Source organism: Saimiri boliviensis, chromosome 9 (assembly GCF_048565385.1).
Source record: "Saimiri boliviensis isolate mSaiBol1 chromosome 9, mSaiBol1.pri, whole genome shotgun sequence".
Lineage (NCBI taxonomy): Eukaryota > Metazoa > Chordata > Mammalia > Primates > Cebidae > Saimiri > Saimiri boliviensis.
The window spans coordinates 80,637,504-80,650,923 of record NC_133457.1 but is presented as its reverse complement, the minus strand read 5'-3'; the positions used below and the strand labels follow the sequence as shown (position 1 = coordinate 80,650,923).

At 42.3% G+C, this 13,420-nt stretch overlaps 1 protein-coding gene across 7 annotated transcripts in view; it reads right to left on the bottom strand.

Annotated features, from left to right (window-relative positions):
• The window catches only part of KIF16B (kinesin family member 16B), a 314,783-nt gene that overhangs the window by 135,615 nt on the left and 165,748 nt on the right, over positions 1–13,420 (bottom strand). For all 7 annotated transcript variants that reach the window (XM_039479728.2, XM_074406213.1, XM_074406210.1 and 4 more), the window contains 2 exons: positions 5,769–5,851; positions 4,210–4,298 (listed from right to left, as the gene is read on the bottom strand). In XM_039479728.2, the coding sequence (XP_039335662.1) occupies positions 4,210–4,298; positions 5,769–5,851 (172 nt within the window). The remainder of the gene's footprint in view (positions 1–4,209; positions 4,299–5,768; positions 5,852–13,420) is intronic.

Sequence of the window (13,420 nt, the reverse complement as noted above, 5' to 3'; positions counted from 1 at the left end):
GGAATGGAGGTTATATTTAACGAGTACAGAGTTTTAGTTTTATAAGATGAAATGTGTCCTGGAGATTGGTTGCCCAGTAATGCCAATGCACTTCACACTACTGAACTGTATGCTTAGAAATCATTACACTGGGGAAGAATGCTAACTGAAGGCCTGGCCCTGAACACCCACCCCTCAAGCACCTAAAATTCATGGGCAATTACTCTCTGTAGCAGGTGGCAAGTTGAAGGGGCCTGGGAGCCAGAGACAAAGAAAGTATGAAAAAGCATTACACAAATTTTATTTGAATTTGTATCAATGAGTAACGCAGGGGGTAGCAGAGACAAAATGTACACTTGAAGCCAGGTGAACAGGCTACATCATGGTAGCGTTGGATGCATCCAGAACCACCTATAATTCAGTCTAAAACAGATTGCTTCTCCTGAATGCTCTGATTACCTTGGCCTAATTCTTCATTTCATCACAAGGCTCTATTTGCACCCATGGCTTAAAGATCCTGAACATGATTTTGAGATTATTCAAGTAACTGCAGCATCCACTGGGACTTGATCTAAACCACAGAAACATACCTCTGCATAATATGTCTCTTTCCAATATTTGGAACATCCACGCCCAGAGAAATTTTAAAAACCTTTCCCAAAGGGATGCATGTGTCTTACTAAAATGTTACTCTTAATCTGTTTACAAAATTTTTATTAAACATGTTATATGAATGACACCTTATACAGAAAATAACTACACAAGGCCCCTAATCTTAAAAAGCTTCCATTCTAATAGGAATGATACATAAGCAGAATTCTTACCCAACTGCTGGCCCAGGCCTGTCCGCCCTGTCTCCCCCATCTCAGGAAAGAGTGTACCACCTGCAGCAGCTGTTTGAACCTGAATCCTGGGAGTCGCTCTTAATTCCTCGATTCCACTTTGCGCCATGTCTATGGCTAAAATGCAGATCCAAGACACCATTAAGGAAATAACTTTCTTTTTTTTTTTTTTTTTTTTGAGACAGAGTTTCGCTCTTGTTACCCAGGCTGGAGTGCAATGGCGCGATCTCGGCTCACCGCAACCTCCGCCTCCTGGGTTCAGGCAATTCTCCTGCCTCAGTTCCTGAGTAGCTGGGATTACAGGCACACGCCACCATGCCCAGCTAATTTTTTGTATTTTTAGTAGAGACGGGGTTTCACCATGTTGACCAGGATGGTCTCGATCTCCTGACCTCGTGATCCACCCGCCTCAGCCTCCCAAAGTGCTGAGATTACAGGCTTGAGCCACCGCGCCCGGTGGAAATAACTTTCTAAATGGTCTTCTGCTTCTATGCCACATTCTCCAAGTGGTTTACATCCTAATATTGGTATTAAGTACATCTTCGGGTTACTCTCTTGCTTAAATAATTCTAGTGGTTTGCCAGCTCTCTGAAAAAAGTCAAACCCCTTCCAACTGCTTGACGACCCTCCATTAGCTGGCCCTTGACGCCCCCACCCTCACTTGCAGCACTCTTCTTTCTTCTCGCTTACTGTGTCGCACCGACCCCGGCCCTCTCTTCACTTCTCACTTTGATGCCATCACACGTGCTTTCCCCTTCTGTCTCAATGCTTTCCATTCTCCCCCTTTCTAAGTGTCATTTTCTCTCCATGCAAGTCTTCGACCAAACACCCCTTCTTCATTCCTGATCACTCCATCGACCACTGTCCCAAGACATTGGATTTCTTTTCATTTTCACTTTCTGGATTTATTTTTAAGTTATCTGTTGATTGTGTCTCTCCTTCGACAAGCACCCAACCTGACCTCAGGATTACTAACAGTGGTGCCCCTGTCCTGGAATCCGGCCTGGTTCACAGGCAGCATTGAGAGAGGATTTGTTGATAGATGAATGTACATTACAAAGAAGGCTAAAATAAGGAGGAAAGAAATGGAGCAACGTACAGTGAATAAGGGACACTGATTTTTGGTTTTGGGGAAGAAAATCAGGAATAGCTTCCACGGCAGAGATCAGCTGTATTATGCCGAGTAGGTAGCCAGGCAAAAATGCATCCCTGAAACTAGCAAAGGAAAAGCCCCAGGGGCACAGGCTAATCCACATGTGACTGAGCAGTAAAAACAATAGCAGAATCCTGGAGCCCAGACACCTGGAGGGAGGTGGGAGAGGAGATCACACAGTGAACAGCCCACGTGACCTGGCGCAGGCTGGGACTTCACCTTTTAGACCATAGAAAGTCACTGAAAAGTTTTGAAGATGAAAACTCGTATACTTTGACCTGCACTTTGTAAACACTGAGAGAAACTATCTGAACTTAAAAACTAACACCAAAAAAAATGGCATTAAAGAGAACTATACTTTTTCCTGTTTGGGGAGAAAAAAGACTTCCATCCCACATGTACACGCAAGGCAAAGAGGGGCTCATGGCTAGTGACACCGTAGTCAAAGGAGAGGCTACGTGAAGACTACTTCTTGGTTTCCAAAGCCGCTGAACAGCCATATTACATTATCAAATGGTTTTGAATTAAAAGGCGCCACCACTGTGGAGGATAATAAAGGTGGTACCTGGATCCCAGGATTAACTAACTGGGTGCTGGGCCAGGAGACACTTCCAAGCCAGCACTTTCATATCACAGGACAATTTAACTAGACAATATTTAACAGATGCGATCGCACTATTTAAGCTGAAATAAACACTAAAGATCTGTATATTACATTAAACTTACACATAAGCAATTCCATCTCAGTCACAACAAAAGGCAACTGCTAAAACTACTGTAAGGAGTTAAAGACCGACAACAAAACGTGCCTTTCGAAGCACTATCGTTCAGTTGCTCTGAGCGTGTTCTCCCATTTCAGAGGTCTGACTGATATGGCTTATTTCAGGACAGAATTATTTAATGAGCGCAACTTCCCTCAGTGACGATGTAACAAAATGAGAAGGCTGAATGGGAAAGAGGAAGGCTGACACAAGGGAGTCAACTGCTGGTGCTTCCAGAAATCCTGGATGGAGGGAGGGCCGAGTCCACAGCCACAAGGTTGCACTACCTGACTTCTTTTCTTAAGTTCAAGCAGGTACCGGATTTGGGCTTCAGCTTGTGGCCTAGAAAACGAGGAATCCAGAAATGTGATGAAGGACCCCTCCTATCATACTAAAGGAATTCCTTTTAGGTATCTGCTTTCCACAAATCAGAACACTGGGTTGGGCTGAAGGAGTGAATGCCTTTCTGCACACGGCTTGATGTTTCCGAGAAATGCCAGGGTTGGCGGAGAGGGAGCAATGGAAAATGGAACCAGCCCCGTAGCTGCAGTAAGGCAAGCAGCAACGGAGTCAAAGCATGAGTGATGGAGTCAGACAGACCTGGATGCATGCCTCAGCTCTAATTATGAAACTGACGGAGAGTAAATGTATTAACATTTCCCCATATGTAAAACAGAAATAGGCTTGTGAGATTTGAAAGATCACGGATTCAAGGTGCCTGGCGGAGTGCCTAGCATAGAGTAACTACTAAATAAATGACAGTTCTAGAAAATGTTGTTCTTGTTATTTTTTCTCACCTTTATAGCCATTTGATTTACCTCCATTACTTTACATGCGATTATCCTGGTAAGAAAGATAAAAGTATAGAACCTCACACAACTGAAAGGGCCCCCAAAGTTCCCTGCTTTTAGGCATCTTCATTATCACTGTCCTTTTATTGATGAAGCCACTAAGGACATGAGTTAAGGTGACTGTCCAAGGTCACCTCGTCACTAAGTCCATTTACAACACTCTCATCTGCACTCTCAGCAGTCCCCTAGTGTTTGAAGTAGTGAAGATAATTTCCCGCACTACTGGATGGCTTAAGAACCAGGCTGCCTCTGTTATTACAAATAATTTATACAACGAGATAGAAGTGCGTAAGCCAAAGGGATCACGCGCTGAGTAATCAAACTCTAAAATATTAGACAGTTATGAAAATGATACTGAAGCTTGTAATAACTCTTGCTAATGCTTATTATGCTGTTAAGTGAAAAATCCGAAAACGCAATCCCGTTTATGTTGTGATTATAACTAAGTAAAATTATGCACATATATAGCAAGGGCTGGAAAGGAACTCGGAAAATGATGGTGGCTGGCTTGATAAGACGGCATCATTGCAGAAGTTTTATTTTTATCTTGTGACTATAATGCAGTTGGCACAATAAATGCAAAAGTGATCTTCACAGGGAAGGAGACGCTGCTGTTCACTCACCCAGGGTTATACAACATGACTGCAGACAGGTTCTCACGGGACTTCGAGAGGTCGGTCATGGACAAGCTGAAGGAGGACAGAAGGCCACTCTAAGAGCAGACACAGGGCAGAGTGGTTACCTTAGCAGAGAAGAAAAGGCCACTGGTCTGAACTCATTGCTTCCAACGTGTGACAGACAATGAGGTGCACACGCTCCTAATTAACACACACCACAATTAACTGGTCTATCTGAGGAAAGCAGATTGGGGCAGTAAAGCCCTGGTACATTTCAAACCCAAGCCTTCTGCTAAGCACAGCAGGGACTTGGCCTTCCAGGACTGGGGAAATTCACCAGGAATTCCACAGTCCAGTTGGTCTCCCCAACCAGTTAAAGTTGAGGAAAGGGGTCACAGTATCTTTGTCATCCTCCATTGCCTGGCAGGCAGCAGTCTCCTGTAATCAACAACACTCGCTCACACTTAATGGAGCGATAAAAGATGAAGGCAGGAGAGGTGAAGGGAGATCAAAAGTAAGAGCCTGACCTATTTTGCTTCCATGGGAAGCTATTGGCAAACATGTTTGTTCCCTCTGTTCCTCTGAAACTGTACCAAAAACAACCCTCTAGGGAGACCCTGGGCTGGAGCAGATAAGAGGCTCCACTGGCTAGAATGAGCCACCCAGGAGAAGGCTGAGGTCTGCAGCTTTCTCATTATTTTCCATCTAGGGCACTGGCAACCTCAGGCACTTCTTATAAAGGAGACAGAAACCAGAGGCTGGGTAACCAGCGGTCAAGGGCAAATGCTTCTGGTATTCAAGTCAGTGCTGCACCCAAGGCTCCCCGCTTGCTGGCTACAGAACAAGTTAGGGAGAGTCACTCTTGGTCTGTTTCTCATCTTGACCTGGGGGTGACAGCCTGGGGGTATTAGCAGCTGCTGCACAGATAAAGTGGTGGAACGTATGTACAAGTTTAGCACCCTTCCTGGCTCATAGAAATGTTAGTTGTAGCCTTTATTATCTTCTTCAGTCTAAGGACCAGCCATGACATCCCTGAACAGATTTCTTTCCTCCTTTCACTGGTCCTCAGCTCCCTTACCCATCAGCACTTAAACTGCCCATTAGACGTCCCCTTCCAGTTAAACCGAAGTCTTTCCCAGTTGTCCTAAGCCCACACCTGCTCTTGCTTCCCACCTCAATGAAAAATCCATTTACTGTGGCTGATTTTAGATGAATGTGACTCCAATGTTGGGTTAATTCCTAACAGATGCTGATTAGAGGAAGTCACTCTCCACCTAAGGCAAAATGACGTCCAATTCCTTGGTGGTAAGGGTGGAAGGCTGAAGAGAAGGATCTAGAAGGGGCAGTTTCTCCTGTCTGCTCTGGAATTCACTTGCTTGCTCTCTTACTTCATCAGCCACCCATCTGCTGGGAAACAATCTCCCTAGAATCAATCCAGGTTGCAAAACTACTTGTCCAGTGGTTCTACATCCCAGGAAGTCAAAAGGTTGGAATGAGAGTGACCACCACCCACTCATCCCCACATCCAATCAGTGGTTCCCTCCTAGAGACACCATGTCCCTCACCTTCCTCTTCTCCCTGAGCTTGGCAGCTTCCTTGGGATGGTTAAAGCGAAACATATTGGTTCTTCCCAAGAGAATCACAGCACCTGAGAACACACAAAAACAGTAATGAATTTACAGTAAGCAGTATGGTCAGTTGCCATTATCATAACATGGAATTCCACTGTTGAAATGTAATTTCCAGTGTATTATAAAATAATAAGGGAAAGCTTTAGTCTCAAAAGTCTGCTTACTGAAGCCAATGTCAAATCTGCAAATGCCTTTATTTTTACAGCTGAGAGTTACAACATACATAATATCCAAATATTCATAACATCCAGGAGAAGTGATGAATATAAGCATTATAACATATTATATTAGATTTAAAACTTAACAGACAGATAAATAGACTTTCAATTGTCTGGAATAAAAAAGAAACCAGTTCTCCAAAGAGAGGTTATAGCAAGCAAAGCATATGGTCACAACTTGAGAAATGTTTATGGATGCTGATAAAAGTAGAAATCTCAAAAGAAAAGTGCTTTCAGAAGAAAACATGATGGAATTGGCAGAGTATAGATAACTGTTACTAACATCTTCTCCAGAATTTGACAGGAAAGGACTTGTGTACACGTATGGTCTATTTCCAAATAAAAACACTGCTTCTTGTCAAAACCCTATTAAAATTCCACATTCAACATACAAGAAAGCATCCTTTTGATTGACAGAGTCTTCCTTATTTAGAAAACAACTGCACAAAGGGCAAAAGAATTCAAGGAATATGCCCAAGAAAAACAAAAGCATGAAGAGGCAAATTCAGCTTGATGAAGCAAACAAACCCATTCTAGAGTCACAGCTATTTAAGGCGGGCACAGGTACCTGCAGGGCTGTGAGCCCCTTGTCACCAGAGGTGTGTAAGAGAAACGATGTTGCAGAAGAGATTCATTGTCTCTTCTCAAGTCCCATCCATGTGTGAGAGTCCACGTGTATGGTCCCATCCGTGTATGAGAGTCTACAATGCCTCAGAGCATCAGTAAAGACAAGACACATGCACTGACAGCCATGAAGAATGACATGTGAGTGCCTAAGTGTCTAGTATACTTAGCTCAATGTGTGATTAAGTGACGAGTGCAGCCTGGAGTAGCTAGGCACGGGCTTCTGCACCAAGGACCTAAGCTGGGTCTCACTGGATAACCAGAGGGCAAGAGAAGTGTTCCATGTGGGGCAACTGCAGGGAGAGGCTAATCTATAGACAGGAGAATGGCCTGCTATGCTCAAGAGTCATGTCCATCCACAAAGTTCAGGACGTTTGAAACAGCATCAGGAATCAATAATGGATAGATGAAACAGACTATGAAGACTGGAGAACCAGGATGAGAGTTTAGATGAGAGGTCACAAACTGGTGGCCAGAGGAAAAAATTCAGCCCATTTTGTGTTCCCTGTCACATTTCAAAAACAAAATCTTTAGTTGGCAAGAGTTAAAAATCTGGAGAGTTCACATAAAAGTCTTCATACTGTTCCAGCATTTCTTCAAAATTCCTACGATATGGTATCAGTAGATCTTTGTTTGCACTTGGCAAAAATCCCTGGGCTGCAGAGGGTTGCCTCCTTTGCAGAGGTGACCTCTGGCTGACCACACTCACTAGCCTCTTGCTTGGATAATATCTTTACCTGGCCCCTGCAAGAAATACAACACCAGATATCTATTCTGGAGCTCAGGCCAGCATATCCACCTGCCTATTCGATGTATTGTTTGGACAGCTCAAGGGAGTTTCAAATTCAATATGGTTAAAACCTAATGGGTTTAAATCACAGCCGTAGGGAGTAACTGACATGGGTTGGTTTTAGTGGTTGTCATTATTTAGCAGAAACGAAGTCACTATGAAGAGGAGGAAAAGATAGCTTTAGGAGCCCTAGAAGGGCAGCAGCAGATCTTATCCACTCTACAATCTGCTTATCCCTGTCACGTAATATTGCTTTTGTATTTTTTCCAATTACGGCAAGGCACCATTACCATGATTAAAAAGGGTGTTTCCCATGCATTTTATGACTAGGAATCAGAGCGGTGTGCCGCACAGAAAGCCAAAAGCTAACCAGCTATGTCTAGGATATATGTATATTTAATGCTGTTAAAGTTACATTAGAGATTAATAAAGCAATCATACTCCAGGTGTTAATTACATTTCCAATTCTTCTTTTTTTTTACTGTTAATCAAATGCCCAGCCATGCAAGTTTAAAATTGCTAAAATATGTTAATGGAAAAATAGAATAGTATTTCAGAGACATATTTCAAATTGTATTAAATCATTGAAAATAATCTTGCCACCCATGTTATTTGCATGAAATACACATAAAAAGCCCTATAAGGAGTTATAAAAGAAAGCAAAATTATTATGACGATTTATTGTTTCCATCTAGATAACGTGAGTCAACAGTCTGGCACATAAAAAGGGGTCCATTAAGGCTGGTTTCCTTTCCTTTCTTCTACTGAGCATCTGTACTCAACAAACCTGGTGAATTTAAAAATTTGCTTCATTTTTACAAGCTGCCACTATTCATTCATTCATTCAGCAAATATTTAATGAACACTTACTTATGCCAGTCGCTATGATATACAGAGGGGATACAGAGTTGAGCAAGTCAGACGTATGCTTTGCCTTTACAGAGCTTTAAAAAATGTCAAAGAGAGAGATAAATAATCAAATAATGAAATAATTCCGCAAATAAATGCAAAACAGCAACTGAAGGAGAAGAATTGTGTCCAGGGCTCAAAGAGCAACAATGATATGGGTTTGTTATAGGGGAAGTTAGAGAAAGATATCTTCGAGAGAGGTGGTGTCAAAAGCTCTGAGAACAAGTTGGGAAGAGTGTCATGTGTAAAAGCAATAATGATCATGATGATGACTGATGAAAATAATGAGGAGGAAAAGAACGCCAAGAATGAGTGACTGAAGACAGCCATGGCTATGTGGCTATGACAAAGGAAACAAGGGTGAGCACTGCACCAAGGTAAGGCTTGAGAAGGAGGGACAAAGTGAGCCAACTCAAACGTTTCAGGATGTAAAGGATCGTGTCTTTTATCTAGTTGCACGAGGAAGACACTGAAGGGCTCTGTGTAGCAGCATAACATTATTAGATTTCAGTTTCAGAAGGAACATTCTTGCAACAGTGAATGGAAGAAAGGCCACACAGGGCAAGCGTGGATGTGGCCAGGCAAGCTAGGTGGCTACTACAGTGGTCCAAATAAGTGATGACGGCTCAGGATTGGGGGAAAGGGGTAGCAAAGCAGTGAAGTAAAACAAAACTGAAAGATATGAAGGAGATAAAATCAACAAGATTTGATGATGTGCTAGATACAAAGAGGAGAAGGGAGAAAGGAAGATGGATCCTGGGTTCTCGGTCGCATCGCTGGTTGGATGGGGAGTCTTCTACACAGACCAAGAATGCTGGAAAAGGACCAAGATGGAGTGGGGGAAAATCATGGGTCTGGTTTTGGACATAATGAATTACAGATACATTTGGCAAATGAAAATATGGGTTTGAAGCTCTAGTATAAAAGTCTGAGATGTCAATGTATCTACCTTCCTACCCACCCACCTACCTACACACACACACACACACACACACACACACACACACACACACACATAAATCCACAATGCTTGGTACAAAAAGGGTTTCAGATTTCTGATCATTTTTTTGGATTTCAGAATACTAGAATATATATAATGAGATATCTTGGGAATGGGACCCAAGTCTAAACATAAAATTTATTTATGCTTCATCTACACTTATAGACAGTCCTGAAAGTAACTTTAGACAACATTTTAAATAATTTTGTGAATGAAACAAAGTTAGTGTGCAGGGCTCCATCAGAAAGCAAAGGTGCTGCTATCTCAGCCACCCATGTGCACAATCTGCAGTGCTTAGCATCACCATCATTCCTGACTCTAAATTTATATGCTGCTGGTAAGCAATCACCTAGTGATCCAGGTCTTTTTGTTAGCATAATCATGAACAAGTAGGAAATTCACTCCTTCAAAATGGGGAGGATGCAAGCTTTTGTTTATCACAGGAATTTTACAGTTACGCATGTCTGCTGCATTAGCACATCTCAGCAGTTATTCTGATATTGGCACCCTTGATTCCTGTAGGAGCTGCCTCATCATCTGCAGCCAGTGTCTTTCTAGGGCAATAATGCCAAAACACTGATGTTTCATCAGCATTACAGAATTGATCTGTGTCAGATTTTCATCAGTGATGACCTTGACAAACTCAATAAATTTCTCGGCTGCTTCATAGTCAGCAGATACTTTATCACCACAATTTTTTTAAATTGCTGTGTCTGTTCCTAAATGTCTGCAACCAGCCTGAATGTTCACAGTTTCCCTCCATTTTTGGTTCACTGTGATAGACTTTTGCTTGTTTTCACCATCAGCTTCTGCTGAAGTGGCAAGTGTTCACTGCGACACTGACAGGATCCACTCTTTCAATACACAATTGAGATCTTCACTTTCAGCGCTATGCAGTGTCTTTCTACTTTTTATTTATGTGTGTTTATTACTTTCAGCATATAACTTAGCCTTCTGTTTCTTCAGGTCATGTACAATGGCCACATCAACGCTATACTCTTCTATAAGACACTTCACACTTAACACCACATCCAGTTTCTCTAACAGCTTGACTTTCTGTGCTACAGATCAACATAAATACTTCCTGTGTTTCTTACCACTGTTGCTCAAAAGGGTAGCTGCAGATCTTTCTGACACGTTCAAACATTATCTTTACACCTCAAAGGTGAGAATAAGTAAAACAAACAAGCAAACGAAAAACCAAAAACACAGTGAGTAATGCATGCAGGTCTTGGTCCTGTGCAGGGTATCATGGGGAACCTGCTACTGTCATGTATGCCCTGAACACCTGCTGTTTTATTATCCTCTGTCGACATACTCATATGGGGGAATCTGAACATGCACAGAAAAGATTCACTGCACCTGAAGGGGACTAGGGGGTCTCTTTTCCTTTGTGGACAGTGAATAAACTGTGTGTTACGCACCTATGTTTTGACTGCAACCCCATCACATGAGGTCAGGTGTGGAATTTTCCACTTGTGATCTCATGTTGGCCCTCAAAAGCCTTTGGACATTTTGGATTTCTGATAAAGAATATTCAGAGTGTGTGTGTGTGTGTGTGTGTGTGTGTGTGTGTGTGTGTGTATAAGAGAGTCATTGCTAATAAATGAAACCACAAGAGTAGGAGAGACACCTAAGGACAGAATACAGAGGTAGAAGATAAGAGGACCTAAGACTGGGCACCTGAAGAAGTGCTGAGTTCTAATGGCCAAGTAGAAGAAAATAAACTTACAGAGGAAACAGAGAAGAGGCCATGAGAGAGGGAGAAAGAAACCCTCAGAAACCAAGAGAGAGAGGGGCCAACAAGAAAGAATGCTTCTCAGAGCTCAACTAGATGAAGACTAGAAAACACCACTGGGTGTGGTAGCAGAGGGGTCATAAGTGGCTTTAGTAAGAGCTGATTTGGTAGTAGACCAAGCCAGAAGGAACAGACTGAGGAATGCACAAGAGGTAAGAAAATGCAGACATACTAAGCACAGGCAACTCTTTCAAGAAGTCTATGAACAAAGAGAAGAGTTGGTAGTAGCCAGAGGAGATGATAGGATATTAGTCCATTCTCACACTGCTAATAAAGACACACCTGAGACTGGGTAATTTATAAAGTAAAGAGATTCAATTGAATCACAGGTCAGCATAGCTGAGGAGGTCTCAGAAAACTTAAAATCATGGCGGAAGGCCGGGCGCAGTGGCTCCCGCCTGTAATCCCAGCACTTCGGGAGGCCAAGATGGGTGGATCACGAGGTCTAGAGGTCGAGACCATCCTGGTCAACATGGTGAAACCCCGTCTCTACTAAAAATACAAAATTAGCTGGGCATGGTGGTGCACGCCTGTAGTCCCAGCTACTCGGGAGGCTGAGGCAGGAGAATTGCCTGAACCCAGGAGGCGGAGGTTGTGGTGAGCCGAGATTGCGCCACTGCACTCCAGCCTGGGTAACAAGAGTGAAACTCCGTCTCAAAAAAAAAACAAAACAAACAAACAAAAAGAACAGGTTAAGCAATATGTTCAAGGACCGTAGACTTTGTGACACAGATTTTATCATTTAAAACACTAGAATTAGAGTAATTTTTTAATATAAAAAATGGCTTTGGGAAACTAGACATGAAAAGATGAAGATCTAATGTGGTGCCTGTGATGGGCAAGAAAATTTCACATAAATACTAAACAAATTCAAGCAGGACACATGGCTTGGTGTTAATGGCTGGCTTGGGAATGAATGACAGGCACTCTGCAACACAGGCAGCAGGCAGCAGTATCAAAGCATGCCATCGGACATCAGTTTGTAATTTTGAAGAATAAAAATGCACATGATGCCTTACCAAAAAGCTACACTGACCTTGTCCCTTCCTTTTCAATGTTTACAATTCAAATATGAATTTACAATTTCCTGCTTTAGATAAATCACTTCAACCTCTGTTTACTCTTAGTAAAGTGAAAATTGCAAACTTAGATTCTGGGACTCTGGAGAAGAAAGAAAATTGATTTCCAATCTTTGCTATTGAACTTTCCAGCCAAATTATCTATCAAGAATAATTTGCCCAACTGTGTGCACAAGCTGAGGGTGGAGCTTTGTAAAATTTCAAGATGCTCCAGTCCCATCCCCAAAGAAATTTTTAATGTATGTGTGGGAGCAGAGAGAGGAGGTGGTAAGTGGAACGGATTTTTCTTCTTAACACCTCACGGGAGAAACAAAACACAGGCAGTCCCCAACTTAAGATGGTTCTACTTACGATTCTTCAACTTTATAATGGTGAAAAAGTGATATGCATTCAGCACAGTATTCAACAAGTTATGTGAAAGAGTCAATACCTGATTATAAACTAGGCTTTGCATTAGATGATTTTGCCCAGGATTCTGAGCACATTTAAGTAGGCTAGACTAAGCTGTGATGCTCAATAGGTTAGGTGTATTAAATGCATCTTCAACTTAGGATATTTTCAATTTACAACGGATTTATCGAGACACAGCCTTATTGTAATTCAAAGAACATCTGTATATGGAATGGGTCTGTCCTTCTGAAGGAAAACGTAGAAAGCCTAGGAAATGATTAGAGGGTAATTCAAGACAGTATTCTAGTCACATGATAAATTCCAATGTACTGAAGGAAAGCATTACACAATTCAAGCTATTAGTAACTTTCTTTCCATTCATACCTAGTAGTCCACATTCTTTGCTACCACTATTAGTAATCACCTCAACTATTTATTTCTAGGTTCCTATACACTCCAAAGTGCCAATATCCTATTGCTCCTTCTGAAATAGTTCTTGCACAATGCCACCCTTCCTTCAGCTCCCAAAGTCTTTTACCCTCAACCCCCTTTCCTCACAGCTCTTTTATCAGCTTCCCTTTGGGCTAAACAAATGCTGCATCATGTTCACCTCTCAGCCCACGTTACCCATCTACTGAGTGGTCAGAAAGGACTCCCCTCCGCTTTCCATAGAAAATTCATGCAACTGATCTAGGAATTAAGAGCCCTACAGACCTGCCCGTGACTCAGCAGCCTCGGTCTGACTACTCCTACTCCTCCCTCCATCCCCGTTCCAGTC